Source organism: Oncorhynchus clarkii, chromosome 2 (assembly GCF_045791955.1).
Source record: "Oncorhynchus clarkii lewisi isolate Uvic-CL-2024 chromosome 2, UVic_Ocla_1.0, whole genome shotgun sequence".
NCBI lineage: Eukaryota > Metazoa > Chordata > Actinopteri > Salmoniformes > Salmonidae > Oncorhynchus > Oncorhynchus clarkii.
Genome location: NC_092148.1, coordinates 31,340,169 through 31,361,930, shown reverse-complemented (window position 1 = coordinate 31,361,930; position 21,762 = coordinate 31,340,169). Strand labels below are relative to the sequence as shown.

The window sequence follows — 21,762 nt, the reverse complement described above, 5'->3', positions numbered from 1 at the left end:
CAACTTTCGTTTTCGAAATGTATAAAAATAAATACCTGCCGATACCTGGAGAAAGAAAGTTGATAATAATAAAAAAATGTCTCATGACATTTACTTGTGCTTGTTATCATATCCACATTCCCCACAAATCATTGAAAATCATTGAAAGTTGAACCTATTAGTAAATGCATGAAATTAGAATAGATTGAAATCATTGAAGAGTATCTCTGATTTTTTAAATGTTTCCCTATGTGTTCCAAATGTGTTCCTGAGACTTTCTGTGGCATTCTTTACATAAGAGATAAAGAAAAGAACCCATGTGCCACTTGCAGGCATCCTCCTCGCCTTGGGTGGTCATTGTCACTGCTTCTCACCACTTCCTGGTGCCTCCAAATGCAGAGTGGTGCTTGAGGAAGTTCTGAGAATGTGGAGCTTTTGAAGGGGCTTGGGGTTCTGAGAGGAGCCAGCTGCATTCCTCAAACCTCTCCCATTATGTCTTGAGACAAGCTCACAAGCTCGTTTTAGCACCCTGTTCTATAAGTATAACTAAAAAAATAATCTCTGACTGTTGCATCATTCTTTGGAGATCTGCCTAGAAAGCGAGCAGAAGTGATTTGAGCCAAAAGAAGGCTCAAATAGCAGTTTGATGTATGGGTGCTTGAGATGTTAGAAAAACCAGAACGCTTTGATGAAAGAGGCAAATGTATGTGTTCAATATCAGGTAGGCACGTACTGTACTGATTGATAGTCTATTGGTTTAAAACAATTCAGACAACTTTGAAATCAAAAGCTTTTCTGGACAATCACGATCCATGTCACTGAGCAGGCACTCATGAGAAGAGAACTATGAAAGCGCTAATCCTTATGCTTTGCCACAGCCATCTTGGAGTCCATGACTATAGGTCAACAATATGGGAAACCTACTCAAGTGTTTACAGAAGCGTGAAAACAACAAATGAATCACAACCATGCTCTAAGTACGAAAGAGAAAACATTGAGCAATGCCCGGTAGAGTATACTGTATGCACTTGCCTTATCAGTGCTCTTAAAACCTGGCATCTCTTTAAGGATGTAACTAGGGGGGTAGAAATCATCACAAGCTTCAATGCTGCATTACACTATCCAGGACCTGGAAAATATACCTTTGAAATTCCATAAGATAGAAATGGGCAGTGGAATACAGATGACAAAATAAGACTTCTTCTATACCATGCCAATGTTGATAAGAACTTACGCTCTAGCAAGTGTGTAATAATGGACTTTTTCCCCAGTCATCCTTATCTTTTCAAATAGAAACACATTGGCCAAGTTTCAATTTCTTTGAGTTACCGCTTCAGGTGCTTCTGCTATGTCTGTCTAGCTGCCGAGGATGAGGGAGAGGCGAGGGTTTGCTTCTGAATCTCATTCAGGCTATTTAGAGGACTGATTTTTTGGAGAGATTGTTGCATCATTAGAGTGTGACCTGATTTAATGAAAAACACACAATGAGTGGCGAAGGTGCATAAAGATTTTGGAATTAAAATGTGACGTCATGGTTTTACAACTATCCATTTAGTTTTTAAATTACGGTGCGTGACATGGTTCAATGCGCCATTAATCAGCACAATCTACTATTTTGGGTTTTTAAAATTGTCTGCTAAAATTGTGTTCATGTATACTGTACATACTGTGCTAATGATGATACAAAAATATTGTAACATAGAGCAATATACAATACAGAGAATTTGGTACACAATGAATTTCTATTGAGTGCAAGGATGCCGCCATCTTTAAACACCTTCCCCATTAAATGGAGATGCAAAGCTATGTGTTCCATTAAATCAGCTATTTCCCCCAGGGGTATGCGCAATGCCAATGTCTACACATTTTCAAACAGTACATTTATATTTTCCAACGGGGCTATGCATTTGGGTGAGTTTTTTGTTGTTGTTGCCTGAGTAGCCTCGTTTCACTGTCAAAAATAAAATTAAACCATCTAGCGTTCAGCAAAATAACAACACAATGTCAAATACAGGTAGCCTAGTCAAATAATTAACATCCAATCGCATTAACCGTTACTCTCTTGCGCAGACATTTAAAAATAAAACATGAAAATGCAAACACTTGTTCCCGACGCCACTTGGTTACACTGCAGCATCCACTGAGAGACTCTTGCTGCCAAGGGAATGCCTGACAGCTTGAAAGACATTTTGGACACTACAGTGAAAATGGTTAACTTTGTTAACGCAATGCCCCTGACCTCTCATTTATTTTCTGCATTATGCAATGATATGGGCAGCAACCATGTAACGCTTTTACAACATACAGAAGTGTGCTGGTTATCAAGGGGCAAGGCATAGACATGTTTTTTTGACTTGAGAGACAAGCTTAAAGTTTTCTTTATTGACCATAATTTTCACTTGTCTGACCGTTTGCATGATGATGAGTTTCTCACATGACTGGCCTATCTGGGTGATGTTTTTTCTCGCCTGAATGGTCTGCGTCTAGGATTACAGGGACTCCCCACAACTATATTCAATGTGCAGGACAAAATTGAGTTTATGCTTAAGAAGTTGGAGCTCTTTTCTGTCTGCATTAACAAGGACAACACACAGGTCTTGTGATATAGTGAAGCACCTGAGTAAGCTGGGTGCGCAATTACGCAGGTACTTTCCCGAAACGGACGACACAAACAACTGGATTCGTTATCCCTTTTATGCCCTGCCTCCAGTCCACTTACCGATATCTGAACAAGAGAGCCTCATCGAAATTGCAACAAGCTGTTCTGTGAAAATGTAATTTAATCAGAAGCCACTGCCAGATTTTTGGAAAGGGCTGCGCTCAGAGTTTCTTGTCTTGGCACTTATGCCCTTTGGAAACACGTACCTATGTGAGAGTGGATTCTCGGCCCTCACTAGCATGAAAAGTAAATATAGGCACAGACTGTGTGTGGAAAGTGATTTAAGACTGAGACTCTCTCCAATACAACCCAACATTGCAAAGTTATGTGCATCCTTTCAAGCACATCCTTCTCATTAACCTGTGGTGAGTTATTCACCATTTTGTATGAACAAATAAGGTTTTATATGTAAGATGGCTAAATAAAGAGCAAAATGTATTGAATATTATTATACTATTATTTTTGCCCTGGTCCTATATGAGCTCTTTGTCACTTCCCACGAGCCGGGTTGTGACAGTCTCACACTCATTCTTATGTTTGATAAATGTCTCATATAGTGTGTGTGTGTGTGGCAGGCTTACAATGATGGCAAAAAAACATTTTGAGTGTGCGCTGACCCTGGAACAAGAGGGTGTACACAGCTGGAGGTTGAATGTTTGAAGGGGTACGGGACTGTAACAAGTTTGGGAACCACTGCATTAAATACAACAAATGTTTCGGGAGACACTTTATTGACACTGTATATGGTCCTCACCCACAAATATCGCTCAGCATAAATGTCACAGTGACTGACGAGGTAAAAATAGATCATTGGTATTTGACATCTAACTTTTGAAGGTCTTGATTTTAGTTTCTTCTTTTTGAAAATAGACTATTTTCGGGATTATTTCATTTGGATCATCTGTAGAGCATCATCCTATCAACAAACTATTTGTTGATAGCAGCTGCTTGCTAAGGTTACGGTTAGGGTTAGGTTTAGAATAAGGGAAAGGGTTCAGATTAGGTTTACTGCTATTAAGATTATTGAAATGTTACTGATGGACTATCAAAATAAAGAGTTACCTAATTATCTCCGCTCATTGGCCAACTTTCACAAAAGTCAGTAAATAGAAGCAGCATATTTTAAGAAGAGTTGCCATCTGGCTTCGAAGGATCTAAGCCTCCTCTTCCTCTCCTCTGACAGCAAAACACCCTGAATAAATCAGATCGTATTTGAAACATTTTCCAAATGAATTTCAGGAAGGGAAAGCACTGACATTTACCATGTGTTATCTCGCCATCTGCCTTTAAAAAAGTGACTGTTTCATCGATATTAAAGGATTTACGGTGTGCAGCACTTTGAAAAGACACTAAAAATGGTAGAGTATGTGGATCCACGGGCTTTGCAGGTATTATTCTACTACATTTCCAGCGTTGCATGCCTCACGTTCTATCACGACATTTTCAATATCTGTCGTCCTGAAAGTGGCATTTTTGGTGGACAGTTAGCTACCTTTTGAGCACAGAGATATATAAAGGTACGGCAAACCTTTTTGATTTGAACAGGGTTGACAGACAGCCATCGTCAAGGACACATAAGAGCACGTTAACACAGCTGACAAATGTACCACAAACAATCACTTTACTGAAAACAATACATGTGGACGTCTTTACAGCTCGTCTTTTGTTTGTATAGTGAGTAAAAAGCCATATGAAAATATGGCTCCTTGTGCAACCCGTAATTTGTGCCCACGGTTGCACAGTTCTTTAGGGACACTGTAGGCTAACACTTCATGGGTGGTTTTTGTCAGGCGAAATTCAGGTTAAGTGCTCGGCTCAAGGACACATCAGGAGTGCTCTATCCAGCGGAGAGGCCTTCGATGCAGAGAACTAGAATGTATTATTAAGCACAGCTTCTGTTCCGGTCTTATTAGAACCAATTTGAGATGCATTACTATGGTTCAAACCCCAAAGCCACAGGATTACTGGCCAAGAACATGAAATGAATCCAAGATAGGTATACCCATGCATAAAACATGTAAACTTGGGAGCAATATTTCAGATCTGTGTAAGTCCCTATATTACCCCCCCCCCCATCCCCATATTACAATATGAATACAGTTATATTATATCATTGATTATTAAACTGCTTTGAGTCATAGTTTTACTTCAAACTAATTTTTCTCTTTCTTTGTATATCATATCTGTGTGCAAACATTGGTGGGCTACATGAGTATCCATTATTTCTATATTGATATTGATGTTGGTGAGACAGGGATTGAATTCCAATACACATTATCTCTTTCCCCATGCCTCATCAGGGTTAACTGAGCCCCACAGTAACAATACACTATTATGCCGAAATGGTGGTACACTGGAGCCTTTGTTCCTGATATCATTCTCCACCTGTCTCCCTGTAGGTTCAGTCCATACGAATGGTACGACGCCCATCCCTGCAATCCCGGATCCGATGTGGTAGAGAACAACTTCACCCTCCTTAACAGCTTCTGGTTCGGTGTGGGCTCCCTCATGCAGCAAGGTATGGTATAGCCTAGCTTATTCCCTCTTTCACCTGTCAAAAGCAACAGTCCCCCCTCCACTCCCTTCCTCCTCTGCACAGCCACCCTCCCTTTCCCTCCCTCTCTTCACCTCTTTAACTGACAAGCTACCTAATTTCCATTGTTTTAGAATACACTTGCCTGTCAGGAACAACTGCAGCTCAGACGTACATTACAAAAGAAAGCTGTTGTCACCTCCCTGCCTGCTCATAGAAACAGGAGTAGGTGTCAGACACCTGTCAGAATGTGGCAGGTAAAAGACAGAAAACACGGTTGCATTTGTTTCCCCATAACACAGCTGTTTGTGTTTTGGGACGAAAGGGTAAGTTGGAGAACGTGTCTGACAAATGCCAGCTGTCACTCCTCGCTGGCATTGGCTATGGCCACAAGGTTGACGTTTATATTGATGTGTTTCCCGAGTCCTTGTACCAAAGACCCATTGTCAAAATATATACCCCCCACACAGCTCAGCTCTCGGGACAAATTACATTTTGTTAAATGCCACTTGGGCCTTTTATGGTGCTGGAGTAGTGCCATTATTGTCCTTTATTCATAATATGAAAGTATGTCAATTCTCAGCATCTTTCTTATGCTAGAGCAGACCGTTAGCTTTAGTCTTTACCCAACCCCCAAAATACCTATTTGAATTATTCCACCTTCTGTGTAAGCTTACACAAATCTGAGGAAGGTTAGGGGAAGGATATCACGGCAACACCAAGCTAATGCAGTCGTCTCGTCCACCCTTGAAGACATTCGTAAGCAAATGGAGCCCCATAAATGCTTTGACGTAATGAAGTCAGCCGAGGATTTTAAAAAAAGAGCTACTAATAAAATGTTTAACCTCAATGTAACAAGACAAATTAGGGAGGCTCGACGAGGCTCGACGAGGCTCGACGGTGGATCTCTGCCGGTAAGGAGAGCAAATGCGGCAATCCATTAAGCACAAAAGCTGTGCTCCTCGGCAGCTCTCCCGCGTAGCTGCAAGGTATCTCTGACAATTTGCATTGTGAGTGGAGGCTAACAGTACAATATGAAAGGGAGGAGAGGAACGAGCAAAACAGAAGGAAGTTGGTGATTCATCTTTGAACAAGACGGATGGTAGGTCTTGAATCTTGAACTTAAAATAATATTGAATAAATAATTAAAGAATATTGTTCCTTTGATACTGTCCTCCTGTAAGCAGGTTAATGTTGTTCCCCCAGATTACATTACTATACAACAGGATATTTTACTTCGACACAGCAAAATGGTCTAAGAGTTAACTAGGTCACAGAAAGTAAAGTGTACCAGAGGTGGTTCGCTGAAGTCCACTTGCATTATGAGTATAACTTTCCTTGATAGATGGACGTTTTATTGCCAAATCATCCCAAAGTGTCTAAAATGTATTTTTTTAAAACTCTATACAGTTATTTTTAAATGATTTGGACATCAAACACGGAAAATTATTTTGTCTGGGATATTGACTTGCATTGTTCTTTGGACACAAGCGCAAAAGAAAAATGCATTTGGTGACAGTAGCAAGGATAACAAAATGAAAAGGATATCTACTTTTGGAATTTGAGTGAACTATCCCTTTAAGATCATAGCGCTAACGTGGTCTGGAATCGCTTAGAACAATTACGTTAACAAGTTACAACTACTCTTTAAACATGTTGCCTTTTCCCAATTTAACTTAGTTCCCTATGACGAAGTGAAAAAAGTAGGTCAAACATTGATTCTCTGGAAGACATACCCACTGAAATGGGTATCTCCTCATAGCAAACCTTTACACTATCTAATCGATTGATCATGTAATTTATCAATGCAGCAATAACATAGTCTTCACCCTGGAGCACCATGTGCTGCCTGTGCACTTTTATCTGTGTTTAGATGGACTAATATTGAGTAATTGTGGCACCTATGTGTTCTGTAGCCAGAGGCGGACTGGCCATGGTGGCTGGTGTGTGTGAGAAAAAATGACCATGCAGTTCAGCAGGTACTCACACTCAAACCATTAAAAGGAAAAACCATTGAGCGGGAGAAATATACTTCATTTAATTCCATGCTGGAAAGAATACAATAAGTTCCAGTGGAAAGTGCAAAAAGTTCAATGTGTTCTGCCCTGATACAAATGGACCAAATATGTATCCAAATGGGTCCATTTTGTTATACACACCAGACACCTTATGCTCTGCAGCTAAACTCACCGACAGTCGCTGAGGAAGAAGCCATTTCATTGACATGTTTCAAATGCAAATGGCTATGTTTGGAAGAGGAAGAACAGCCTAATAAATCAAAATCCTGCCAGCTTGTCTGTAGGAGTGAGGTGTCATACAAAACAAGAATACACAAAATGGAGAGGTGTAAAAGCAGACCTTGCGTGCCCTGGGCCGTGTGAGGCTTTGCTCATGGCAAACAGTGTCTGAGGTGTTGCGAAACGGGTGAAACATGAAAATAAGTTACTATATTGATATGCAAAATGTGTAAGTAACATAAGCTATACAAAATATTGCATTTATAGTCATGGGGCATTGTTTTGACCTTATCGGTGTTAGTTATCTTATCCCGATATGGAGAAGAGAGTTTCTCAACTTGGAAAACATTTTAAGTTTTTTATGACGTTCAGTTTTTAAGAGAGATTAATAAGCAGTAACAGCCTCTGGTGTAGAGAGCGTGTTTTTATGTGATGATGCCACGAAGGAGAGAATGTTAAGTTCAGGTAATGATTCTCACGGGAAGAGGTGCCTCCCTGATGTTAAATTGAATCTTTGCTTGTGGGGAAAATAACATGTGGAGAAAGCCAGGGCATTGCATTTAATAGTACTCAGTGCTTCTAAATCCACAGAGAATATAACTCTTAAGCATGTGTGCTTTTGTCAAGGCTGTTATAAGGAGCCACGAGTAGTTGTGAATGCTTTTGCTAGTCGTATATTGCATTATGGGTGATAGACGGTACTGTAAACACACAAATTTCACACAGGTGGATCACAACAAATGTTACTAATGTATGTAATATTACAAGCATCAAGAATCATCACAGTGAATTCTTGTAATGTTTGTTTGTGTCAATTAATCCCATAAGGGATGGGTTGCCAACTGGTGCTTTTACACAAAAAATAAAATGTCCTTAATTCATTCAGCATCCCTGAGCCTAATACCTTTCTCAATAAAATTGCCATTTTACCGTAGTGTGTATTTAGTCACATCCCCATTATGTAACATACTTTATATTTGAATGTTTTGTCATAGTGTTTTGCAAGGCCTTTCACTGTACTTGTGCACATGACATTACAACTTGAAACGATGACGTCAGCACCTAGCCATTCTAGCTGCAGCAGCCCTGCAGTCACTCAGATTGTGTTGCTTTGTTGACTGGAATTGCGTCATTATCTTCTGCTCTGAAAGGACATTTTATACTTATTTGGCTTAGAACACATGAAGTCCTTCTTCAATGAGATGCATAGTGCATTGACAAGGTTTTTATTTCCTCGGCAGCACTGTGTGACCAATCCGTTTTTAGTATTTATTTGAGTGTCCTAGGTGCCGTGCGCTCCAGCTGACAACAGAATTTTATGGCCTGGAATCCAATTGGGCTACCAGTTGTTCCAGTTTCTTGCCAGTTTGACTGCTGAGCTGAGTGTCCTATCACTTAAGTGATAGTTCTTACCTTGGAGTGTTACAATACTGGCCTTGTTTGCCACCGTGTAAGGCTGTCAAATTACAAAGGACAAATCCAATCAAATTGGGTAAGGAAGGTTAAAAAGCTGACCACTTTACCTCCTCTCAGTGGGGTGGTTACTCTTCAAAATTGCCCTCATAAATCTTCTCAGTAAAGTAGTGGAGGGCACTGAACTCAACCTCTGGTGGAGAGGTTGTTTTAGACGTCGACAGGGACAGAAAATAAAGTAGTCAAAAAGCTATTGTAAACAAGATATATGGGAATTGAACTGACAGAGGACCTCACAATGTCATACTAAATGCTGTGGGAGGCAGTCTGGCCAACCTAAGTAATTGAACATTTATGTCCAGACTGATAAGCCATTTTCACCCTGTTAAATGTAAGTTGTCACAAATGGATGTATGTTATGCATGCATTATTTGTGAGGCACTGCTCCACACAATTCAAAATCATGCAAAGAAGATTACAAAACACAAAATCGACACATTGTAATCTCAAAATGCATACAACAGCCCATATAAAAGCAAGCATGTAGTGCATGTATACTATGCAAGCCATTTTACGGGTGCAGGGAACATATGACTGTGGCAAAGGAGGTGAAACATTTCAAAGGCAGAGAAAGAGCCGAATAACATTTAGATGTGACCTCTTTGTCTTGGTGACATTATTTTAATTGGACACATGCCAAGTGGCAGGGTTCTTAATGAAACCCCACAACGAAGAAGCAAACGCGTGTCACTTTATTATTTCAAAAACACCAGAACCGATTCCACCATCAGTTTGTGCTTTCTGTCTGTTAAAACCTCTTTGGGCTGCAATCCCGTTAACGGGATGATATGACAACAGCCAGTGAAAGTGCAGGGCGCCAAATACAAAACAACAGAAATCTCATAATTAAAATTCCTCAGACATACATGTATCTTATACCGTTTAAAGGTAGTCTTGTTGTTAATCCCACCACAGTGTCCGATTTCAAATAGGCTTTAAGGCGAAAGCAGCACAAACGATTATGTTAGGTCACCACCAAGCCACAGAAAAACACAGCCATTTTCCCAGCCAAAGAGAGGAGTCACAAAAAGCACAAAGAGATAAAATGAATCACTAACCTTTGATGATCTTCATCAGATGACACTCATAGGACTTCATGTTACACAATACATGTATGTTTTGTTTGATAAAGTTCATATAAAAAAAAATCGGAGTTTCCTTCGGCGCGTTACATTCACTAGTTCCAAAATCATCCAGTGATTTTGCATAGCCATATCGATTCAACAGAAATACTCATAATACATGTTATACACATGGAATTATAGATATACCTGTCCTTAATGCAACCGCTGTGTCAGATTTTTTAAAAACTATACGGAAAAAGCAAACCATGCAATAATCTGAGACGGCGCTCAGAACAATCAAGTCAAAATAAACCATAAATTACATGCTAAATATTCCGTTACCTTTGTTGATCTTCATCAGAATGCACTCCCAGGAATACCAGGTCCACAATAATTGCTTGATTTGTTCGATAATGTCCGTTATTTATGTCCAATTAGCTACTTTTGGTATACGCTCGTTCTGGTCAGCGTTACGTCGGACAAAAACTTCAAAAAGTTATATTACAGGTCGAAGAAACATTTCAAACTAAGTACAGAATCAATCATTAACCATCAATAAAGTTCCAACCGGAATATTCCTTTGTGTCTTGAGGAGCCATGGAACGCAGGTCACTATCATGTGAAATGCACGTGACCAGGAAATGGCTGACTGCCAGACACCTGATTTATTCTGCTGTCATTCAGTCCCACAACACAGTAGAAGCCTCATTCAAATTTCTATAGATGGTTGACATCTAGTGGAAGCCCTAGGAAGTGCAACTTCATTAATATCTCAAGCGATTTCAATGGCAACTGTGTTGAATACATACCAACCTCAGATTTCTCACTTCCGGTTTTGATTTCTCCTCAGGTTTTTGCCTGCCATATGAGTTCTGTTATACTCACAGAAATCATTCAAACAGTTTTAGGAACGTCAGAGTGTTTTCTATCCAATACTAATAATACTATGCATATATTAGCAACTGAGACTGAGGAGCAGGCCGTTTACTTTGGGCACCTTATTCATCCAAGCTACTCAATACTGCCCCCCAGCCAAAATAAGTTTTAAGCTTGGTGGAATCAGAGGCCGCGTTCCCGGCTGACTAGATTGCAGATGCATGCCAGATCTCCAGCCCAGACTACCCACTCCTTTACTGCTTTGATCGTCTACTGACAAGTCGGACATACTGGACAATTAAGTGTCGCACCTCATCCTGGGGGCTATCACTATAATGAACAATTCTATGTAGCTTCCGTCTATGGGCAGGTGGAGGGAGGGGGGGGGGTGTTATTTATGTCTGCCTTTTTGTTTCTTGCTGTGTTTTATGCGTTCATGTGTGAGCTGTGCTAGGATTTTCCTCTTGTACGACAATAAACCTGATTCTAACCTGACTGATATCTCACAATGCACGTATAGGTGTTTAACATTTCAACTAACTTCATCATATGGTATAGCAATCAGATAGCTGCAATCGATTACTTGCACACAACCATTGGATGGTGCATGCAAAACAACTGGAATATTGTCAGCTTGGAACATGACCATTATTTTAAAATGAACTCTCAGCCCAGACTGAGGGTTTGTTTGGATACAGGAATCCTACTGTATCTGGCATTAGATTTTGGGATCGCCCCCCAAAATGTTCTGCTCATCCGCTTTCTTCATAGCCAGCTAATTGTAGTCAAATTAAAATATAAGGCTGCCAGGTACATAGATATGCCCCTTTAGTTGTTTTCCATCTGAGAATTTGAGTAAGACCAAGAGTGTACAGTATGTGTGTTCCATTGATCACCTTATGTGAAAAAGCAACCACATAACCACTGTGTTTGTTATATTCTGTAACAGTCGTAAATAAAGAAGATGCGTATGTGATGTCAAACGTCTCCATTACAGGGGCTACACTAAATTTTTACCTCTGGGGGTACTCTTGAGTTCAAATGGGTCCCCTAAATGGACAGAAATATTGTCTGGAAATGACCGAATATATCATGGAATATGTATATGAACCCTACACCCAAAATTCAAGCCAAAATTTGAGCTAAACAATTAGCGACTGAATACCTACAGTGTATCTGTAAGATGACTGTTGTTCTCCCTCACCCTGTCTGCCATCCAGGCTCTGAGCTGATGCCCAAAGCCCTGTCCACCAGGATCATCGGAGGCATCTGGTGGTTCTTCACCCTCATCATCATCTCCTCCTACACGGCCAACCTGGCCGCCTTCCTCACCGTGGAGCGCATGGAGTCGCCCGTGGACTCTGCCGACGACATCGCCAAGCAGACCAAGATTGAGTATGGTGTGGTCAAAGACAGTGCCACCATGTCTTTCTTCAAGGTATGCATCTTAAAAGACGTGGTCTGTCTTTGCTTTGGTTTTGAGTTGTGCTTTGTTTCATTACTCATGTTAAATGAACAATCTGCCAAGAACGTTATCCGAAAAGAACAGAATTAAATCTCTTCATTTAATTTCTCCAGTCTTTTTAAGTAGTTTGAATACGGCCCCATTCATTGATTGAAGCACGCTGAGTACACGCAGTTATATTGTCATAAAACTTGTTTATGAAGAACTGATGCTGCATCAGTACTTTTTTTATATACAGTATGCTTCTCAATAAAATAAATAATCATATTATTTCACAAAATATATTTTTTTATATATATTTTTATTTCCAGTTAGATCTTAATTCCCACTGCAAAAGCAAGTTCTCCACTTCTCCACATTGTTTTATGGGATCCTCCCAAAGTTTCAGCTTTTGCCCTGCAGTGTTCTCAACTTGATTTTATTATTCTGAGTTTCGACTCAGATGCTGTTACTGTGGTGCTGAATAACACGTAAGGGTTTGCTGTTTTTCTGTGTAAGAAATGGAAAACATTGGACACAGTTCTATGGAACATGTTTCATGGACAAGGGAAAAGCTCATGTGTTTATGGCACACAATAGCAAGGAAAACAGATTATTTTACCCACGGTGATTGTCCAATTTGAACACTTTCAAATATTCTCTATTGAATAGTTCATAAATACCTTATGTAATATGTGTGCCTCTGCTAAAGAGTGTATCTTAGGAGTTTCCCCTGCCCTGACAATATAATTGAGGATGTATTTTAGTTGACTTCTCTCTGGCCCATTTGCTATTTCCGTCATCCCTATTTCCTTTATATTGTTTTATTCATATTATAGTGGCACTTAGTTTTTTTGAAAAGTGTGTGATTATTATTATTCATAATTTCTCAGCTGCTCTATGACCCGGTCAGAATATCCACCAATAGAATTTTCACCCGCATAATGATTTCCTGTGACCACCAAAAAATCCACTAGGTGAGAAAGAGCACATTAGTACCCGTTCTATTCCATAAGGTTTGATTAACATGGAGTTCAATGAGGGATTAGGCATGGTCCATGGAGTAACTAGAATTTGTGATTATACCAAATTAGAGTCATCAGTTGCCTATCCATTGGAACTACTGGCTATGGTGTAAACCAGGGGTGGCCAACCCTCCTCCTGGAGAGCTACTGAGTGTTCAGGCTTTTGCTCCAGCCCCTACTGAAACCTTATCCTACTAATCATCTACTCATCAGGGCCTTTAGTTCCTGATGGCTGCCTGTCTACCCTGAGCTATACCCATCTATTTGAACCTTCTCTAAATGAAAGATTGACAATTAGTCAAGAACTTGCTGTAAGTTCTCGACACAGTAAAAAGTGGATTTTACTCCTTGAGCGTGTTTACTTTGATTAGTGACAGATATGATTGCATTGTTATTAGTCAGAGGAGACACAGGTGTCTATAATTACCTCATCAATTGCAGAGCTCAAGTGCCCTTCTCGTTATCACTGGGAGGGCTAACGAGCTCGACTGAAGCGGATGAGGGAGCTGATAAATACTGAAGAGGTCGGGGAGTAGCTGTAGATTTGTCAAATCACACTGCATGGAAGGGCACTATAGGGCAAAGTAAATCTTTGCACTGTAATCTCTGGCGCACTATGTTATCTTGAATCAGATGTACTGCATGTGTGTCACCTGCACCTATAAATAAAGTTTTTCACATTTTAACCGCCAATGCAGGAATTAAGTAACTAAAGAGCTTTGACGTCCTACCTATTTTCAAATGACTATGGTGACGAGACAGTCATTATCTCAAATTAGGTATGGAATAACATTTGGCCCCTTGTCAAATAGCATGCAATATCACATAGACAAACGCAAGGCTAATAGAGAGGAACTCAATTAATCCAGACTTTTTTCTTATTTCCTGTGGATGAAAATAGATGTACATTACCTCCCCGTACTAAATGATTGTATCCAGTGGAACAAGTCACTTCTTATATAAAAAAAATAAATAGATGTATATGTGTCAAAGTAGATACAGTACCTGAAAGCTGTGAATGTTAAAGTGGCTTTGCACAGTTTATTCCTTTTCTTGGAGCTCAAGGCTCCAATATGTTCCTTTATTCCTGCATTTACATACCTCGAGATTGGCGAAGTGCGGGAAAAGGATAATAACAGCATGATAGGTGCTCAAGATTATTTTCAACACCAATACTATGTGCTACAAAGATGGGGGCCATATGTGCAATGGGATCAACACACGGTAGAAAACATGTACATTTTTTTAAAGTACTGTTTAGACTCAATGCCCCTTTGACCAGGTGTAATGCACAAGCTGAGGTTCAACATTGATTGTACTTTCAATTCTTCCCCTTACAGAAATCAAAGGTGTCTACTTTTGAGAAGATGTGGGCTTTTATGAGTAGTAAACAGAGTACGTCGCTGGTCAAGTCCATTGAGGACGGCATCCAGAGGGTTCTGAAGTCTGACTATGCCTTGCTCATGGAGTCCACCACAATTGATTACATTACCCAGCGGAACTGCAACCTCACCCAGGTTGGAGGCGTCATTGACAGCAAAGGCTATGGAATAGGCACTCCCATGGGTAAGATGTAACAAAATCTGTCATTCTTAAGGATTAGCCCCTTTTTTGCAATTTTCGCCTAAAATGACACACCCAAATCTAACTGCCTGTAGCTCAGGCCCTGAAGCAAGGATATGCATATTCTTGGTACCATTTGAAAGGAAACAATTCAACATTTATTTTTTTGTACCATCAACTTTGAAAAGCAAGATAAATTCCATAATGTATTATTCCAGCCCAGGTGCAGTTTAGTTTTTGGCCACTAGATGGCATCAGTGCATGTGCAAAGTTTTATTATTTCGCTGTAATAGCTACTTGAAATTAGACAGTGCAGTTAGACTAACAAGAATTTAAGCTTTCTGACAATATCAGATATGTCTATGTCCTGGGAAATGTTATTTTTATTTACAACCTCGTGCTAATCGCATTAGCCTACATTTGCTCAACGTCCCGTGGAAGGGACAAGAAGTTTTAATAGATAAAATAGGTTGATGGTATGAATACTCTCCAGCTCTCCATAACTCCTGCAACAAGCACCATCCCCCACTGATACATTGGTAGGAGGTGGTCCTCTCGAGCTGGACAAACAAATAACACATTAATTCTATATCTGTGCTTTCGATGCAGAGCATTTTGATGGACTACTATTGTATTTTACTCTTGTTATTTTTGTAATTTCTGGACAATGTGTGTATTGTAAAATTTTTGCTGCACTATTGAAGCTAGAAACATAAGCATTTCACTGCACCTGCGATAACTTCTGAAAAACTGTGTACGCGACCAATACCTTTTGATTGGATTTACAGTACCAGTCAAAAGTTGACACCTACTCATTCCAGAGTTTTTCTTTGTTTTTACTATTTTCTACATTGTAGAATAATAGTGAAGACATCAACACTATGAAATAACACATATGGAATCGTGTAGTCACCTGGAATGCATTTCAATTAACAGTTGTGCCTTAAGTTAATTTGTGGAATTTCTTTCCTTGTTCATGCTCAAAAATAAAGAAAAACCCTTGAATGAGTAGGTGTCCAAACTTTTGAATGTATATTAATATGCAATGACAACATACACATTTAAGCCATGTGTTGTGAAAACACCCCTGTGGCCTCTTCAGCGAGGTCCAGCTAGTGGTTTGTCTTATCGTTCAACCAGACTTAAGCAGACCTGTTGCTTGCCTTACAGGCTCTCCATACCGGGACAAAGTGACCATCGCCATCCTGAGCATTCTGGAGGATGGCCGTCTGCACATGCTCAAGGAGAAGTGGTGGAGCGGCAGCAGCTGTCTGGACGAAGAGCGCCGTGAGAAAGCCGGCCCCATGGGCATTCAGAATTTGGGAGGGATCTTTATAGTGCTGGCGTCTGGCCTGGTTCTCTCCGTCTTTGTGGCTATAGCCGAATTCATATACAAGCTAAGGAAGACGGCGAAACGTGAGCAGGTAGATATTAAACCCATGAATGTGATTCAAGATTGTTGATCAGTAATGTATGTACTTGATGTGATTATTTTATGGATGACATTGTTTGCATGATGTACAGTATATGTATTGGTTAATTTTAGATCCTTCACTTCCATTATTCAACTTGCCTAACTGTGCTTATTATGTCTGACAATATGAAAACAACTTTTAAATTCAAGCTGCACTCTGTTCATTTTAGTTCCCTTTATTAAAGGGATTTGCATTCCCTCAAATAATCCCTGTGCTATTTGGCCATAAAATAGAACATTTTATCAGGCATAATTGTAAATTGGAGCATGCCGAATTAATCTGTTATTAGTCATTGCAGATGTCAGAATACCATGAAACTCAAGTTGTAAATCGCAGATTGGAGTTATGCAACTAAGCGGGTTGTGTCAAGCATTCTTGTATAGTTAATGGACGGCTCTGTGTAATCTATCTGACAGAGCAGGAACAGTGCACATTGCGTGGGTTGCATGTGGTGGGGGTTGCAGTTTGACATGGCTGTCAGCGATGGGAGAGGAGCAACATACATGACTGTTTTGTGGCTAATGTGTTTTGTACTTTTGATTGTTGACACTCTTTGCTCTCAGAACCAATTAAAGCTAAGGCATTTACCCCCCATCCCCCCCCCCCCCCCCCTTCTCTCCCCTCCTCCTCGCCCTTTTCGCCCAGAGGTCTTTCTGCAGTGCCATGGTGGACGAGATCAGACAGTCGTTCACCTGCGGGAGGCGTGTGAAACACAAACACCACCACCAGGTCCCGGTCATGGTCAAGACGGATGCAGTGATCAACATGCACACGTTCAACGACCGACGACTCCCGGGAAAGGACAACATGAGCTGCAACACTGGGATGACCCCCGTGTTCCCGTGACGGTTTGCGCCTCCCAGAGAAAGAGCCTCCTGGGCAATGTGGAGGGCGTGATTGGTCCCGAAACCTGGGACAATGGAATCGAGGGGATTACCAGATTCACCATCAACCACAGCGACATAGGGACACTAACGAAACATGGAACACTAACTCAACATGGTACCATCAAAATGGCAGCATCGGCGACACAGGTATGACAGCGTTCACCCATGTATTCCAAAAGAGACAGAAAAAGAGAGAGAGTGAGATGGAGGAGGACAAGAACCGTTCCTGGAAAAGGAAACAACATCTCCAAATAATCTGTATTCAAGTCCGATGTTTACGTACGTAACACAAAAATACACTCACCAAGGAATCAGAAGATATCCAAGGAATCCTTGATTGACAACAATGATTCAACCTTTTTATTGGACATATAGCATAAAGACAGAGTTGGCTTCATTGAGCATGGCAATAAAAGAACTACAGACAGACATGGGAAATTAGGTTTTGATGGGAGATCAATTATGTCACACATAGCACATCACGATCATTCAAAGTCAAAGTTCTGACTGATTCTTTTTTATCTTGTCTGTAGGTCCTTTGGCAGCAGAAAATTATGTTACCTCAAACCTTGTACAGACATAACATTGAGTCTTTGATTTGCTCTCTTTGAGTCACCGTCTATTTTGTGGGAGGCGTTTTTAAACGCATGGCTTGGACCACCGGACTTCTATAATTCCACTAGAAGAAACACGTCCTTAGTACATGCAGATGACAGCAATGGAATCCCAACAGTGAGCAAATCCCACAGTAAGAGAGAGCATTAGTCACTCAGTGAACTTGGTTTGCAGATCTTTAATTGACAAAAAATGACTGTTCAACGAGAGAGAGTTGACATCACTGAAGCTATCCTGAGGTTTTAATGGGGAGACCTTGATTTATTGGTAATAAATTACGTTTCCACATATTGTGCCATTTTGTTATTGTGACTAAACACAATGTAGGGCCCTATGTGTTTGTGCTTCACCACATTATTTGTAGACATATGTTTTGTGGACATTAAGATAATCTTGTTCGTGAAAAAAATAATAAGAACAATGAGCTAGCCAATTTCCAAAGATCTGCCCATAAAATAAAACTAAACATTGGATGTGACTGCTCATGCAAGTGCTTCATGAGATACTGTTCCCAAATTTGTAAATTAGACTATGTTAGAGAGTCATATCCATGGCCTTTTTCCTCTTTACAACACAGGATAATGTGTTCCTATCAGATATAATAACTTTTTTGGGGGGGGCATTTTATTAATCAAACAAACAAATATACAATACTCTTGGCATAATGAATGAGGAGTGATTTGCTTCAACGTATTCATGTACCAAAATGCAAGTACAATAACACTTCAAGTTTACTCTAATTCGGCTACCAATGATAAATGGACATGAACCCCCTTTTACTTGTTGCACCACTAGTCTATATTGTCCTCTAAAATAACTACCTGGTCTCATTACTTTTTTGATATGTACATGTTGAACAACTGTACGATTTAGGGGTATAAACTGAATTTATTTCCTCATAAAAGCACAACATGTTTATGGTTATGTTAAACCCAATCATACCGTTCATGTTTGAAGGGTTATGGTTAGGGTTATAGTCAGCTAGTTAGCTAGCTTGGCTAATTGGTTATCTCTAGTTGGTTATATCTGCCAATGTCCACTTAATAAATATTTCAGAGAAATGTGTCTGCATTGGCTTTGTGTTGTTAAAAAAAAAAACAATGGCAATATAACATTTTCAGAGGGCAATCAGCCATCTGTTTCCATTTTGTGAAAGTGTCTCTACAATAAGGCCCCTCAGAAATAGCCATGTTATAATTGCACAGCGTCCATTGAATTGCTCTTGCTGCTTGCAATGAATTACCTTCTGACTGCTAAACAGATACTCTAATCTAGTAATATCAGTGACATGAAAGAAATGCAGAGAGCACAGTACAGATGTACAGGCTGCATAGTCACTGTTTTAAGCTGTTTGGTTTTTGGTTCTGCAATTGCAGGTGATTGTAAATGACAAGGTTTTGTATTGTGTTGGGCGGAGGACATTGGACAAGGGACCTTATGAGTAAGAAACAAATGCTGTCATCATTTTCAATGGTACTACATACTATTCCTTCTGCGTGTGTTTACTTTGTGGCCACGGCAACAGTGAATGTCCCCGGGACACGCACATTATTTTGCTTATTCATATTGCAGGGCCGATATTAAAGCTTTGTGGCAGCGTTACCGAACGCTACGCTACCATTACGGAAATGAGATAGGCTAGCTCTGAGCGGCTGATGAGATCCTTTTGGTTTTGTCATTTGATTTTCATTCTGTGCACTAGAGATAGATATCATTAAATGAATCATTATCATGAATCAATATCATGCTCAGATGATGAGATGAACAAACAGATGGAAGATCTGAAGTTTGGGTTTTCTGGGTTTATGTTGTCTGGAATGCCTATAAACTGTATATCTGCAATGAGTATTGAGCTGTAGGATGCTAGGAGTCTATATGTGAGCTGCCGGAATAGGGAGCTGAAGAGACAGCATACCTCTGTGAGGTTTACAATATTGATAAAAAAGACAAACTATCATGGGTTCCTTTTTTTCAACATTAACAATGTAAAGATTCAAGGGAACTTAAATCTGTGTGACTTATGATTGGTTTGGTAGAAACTCATTGTATAAATGTTAATCAACTCCCTTCTGCAAAGTAGAGTATATGTAGATAAGATGAACAGGAGAAAATGTATTTTGCTAAATTTTTACAGGTAAATGCATACATTTTTGCTCTCAGCCAAACACAATTTCTTAATTTAAATTAGGTTTCATAAGCCACTTTAACCTGTACCCCACTCCCACTTCCCCATCCTCCATATTAATTTATTCGATTGGAATGGATTATAATATATTATATTGGATTATGATCATCAAGAGTAGAATATTATATGTAAATCTTATTTTATCGCACCTAATATATTGATATGAGGTGTATGTGACGTTGTAATATTGAATTCCCCAAAACTGTAGAGGAAACTTCTTTAGAATAGATTTTGTATGATCTAACTGGCTCTTTTCTTCTCTTTTGAAACCCATGATGCAGTTGGGCAAAGACTGGCTGTTACACTACACGTTAGACTGGCTTCCAGTTGAATTCTCCTTTGACTGCAAACAGAAGTTACTTTAGTGCTTTTTATGTTAATCCATATACTCTCTGAAATAATTGTGGTGAAAATGGACGTCAGTGATCCATTAATGAAACTATTTACATTTACTACCAAGATTTGAGTTCAGTTAATTCAATCAATCCCAATTATGAAGCATACTGTCTTTTTTATAGCAAAATGTGAATCCAGTTATTTTTCAAAATTTTATGAAATCCAAGATAAAAATAAAGAAAAAAATAACATAACATGTGCAGTATTTGCTACGAGTTGCACTTTATTAAGCAATCAAACAGTCACAGCGCTAGGTATTTATTTATGTTTTGTTTTGAGTTGAGTTGAGCTGAATTGTCTACTTCTATCGTTTGACAAGAAACCTCTCAAACAATAGGATTGATATGTTGGTGCCGACCGGGGTTTTCTTTGAGGACATGCAGAATTTCTATGAATATAGTTTTTTGTAACGTTTTGGAACATTTTCTGTTTACCTAATAACTGTATGTGTTAAGAGAATACCATTATTAGAATAACCAAGTAAAACATGGGGAAATACAAAATCATAGAGAGGCTATTGCGTTATTTTCTTTTTAACACTGTGAATAATTCAATTGTACAGTTTGCTGTATGGGTTATATGATTTTAAAGTTTTAAATAAAACATGTAAAACTACATTACTGTTGTTTGAGTCCTATTATTCAAAGACACTGTGTCAGTCGATAGACTAGATTCATACAACTAAACCTGAGAATACAAAACTCTCTCTGCAGAACTGGCTCAAGGAGAACTTTGTTGCCATTTGCCGTATGGATCCATTCACTTGGGCTGGAATATCCCTTTGAAGTCATGCTTTACCTGAGTTTGCTGATACCGAATCATTGAAGTATAAGTTCACAGTGACATGAAAGACCGGAGGGCGCCACAGAGAAACATGTACATTTTGAAACCTGCTATTTACAATATTACCATTGTGACTTGCTGAGACATGCATATCAAGCAGGGAGAGTGGAGAGAGTAGTGCATGTTGGAGTGGTAAGTGACTGAGCTGTCTAATGTGTGGGGAGCTTCTGCTATGCGAAAAAGATGGATAGAGGCCTTCTGAAGAGAGTTAATCTGCAGTGACCGCATCGGAGACTTCAGGGGTAATTACTGATACACACTGAGCGATCATTTGTCTATTTCATGACTATTACTCAATGGCAAACATCCATACATGAGAGCATAGAAGCCTTCTTAGAAATGATCTCTTCTGCTCTTGTCTGTTACATTTAATGAGGATCAGCAAGCAGAGATACCTTCTTATATAATTATATTTACCTAGGCCTTGATAGAGCTTGCCAAGCATCAACCCTTATACTATCCCAGTAATAATCATCATCATCGTTTGGCTGCAGAACATTTGTATAAG

At 39.6% G+C, this 21,762-nt stretch overlaps 1 protein-coding gene across 1 annotated transcript in view; it reads left to right on the top strand.

Annotated features, from left to right (window-relative positions):
• LOC139366541 (glutamate receptor ionotropic, kainate 3-like) overlaps positions 1 to 21,026 on the top strand; it is a 115,706-nt gene extending 94,680 nt beyond the window's left edge. Inside the window, exons 12-16 of the mRNA XM_071104160.1 lie at positions 5,038 to 5,156; positions 12,042 to 12,259; positions 14,631 to 14,856; positions 16,024 to 16,277; positions 16,974 to 21,026. Of these exons, the coding sequence (XP_070960261.1) occupies positions 5,038 to 5,156; positions 12,042 to 12,259; positions 14,631 to 14,856; positions 16,024 to 16,277; positions 16,974 to 17,174 (1,018 nt within the window). The 3' untranslated portion in view covers positions 17,175 to 21,026. The remainder of the gene's footprint in view (positions 1 to 5,037; positions 5,157 to 12,041; positions 12,260 to 14,630; positions 14,857 to 16,023; positions 16,278 to 16,973) is intronic.
• The last annotated feature ends 736 nt before the right edge of the window (positions 21,027 to 21,762 follow it).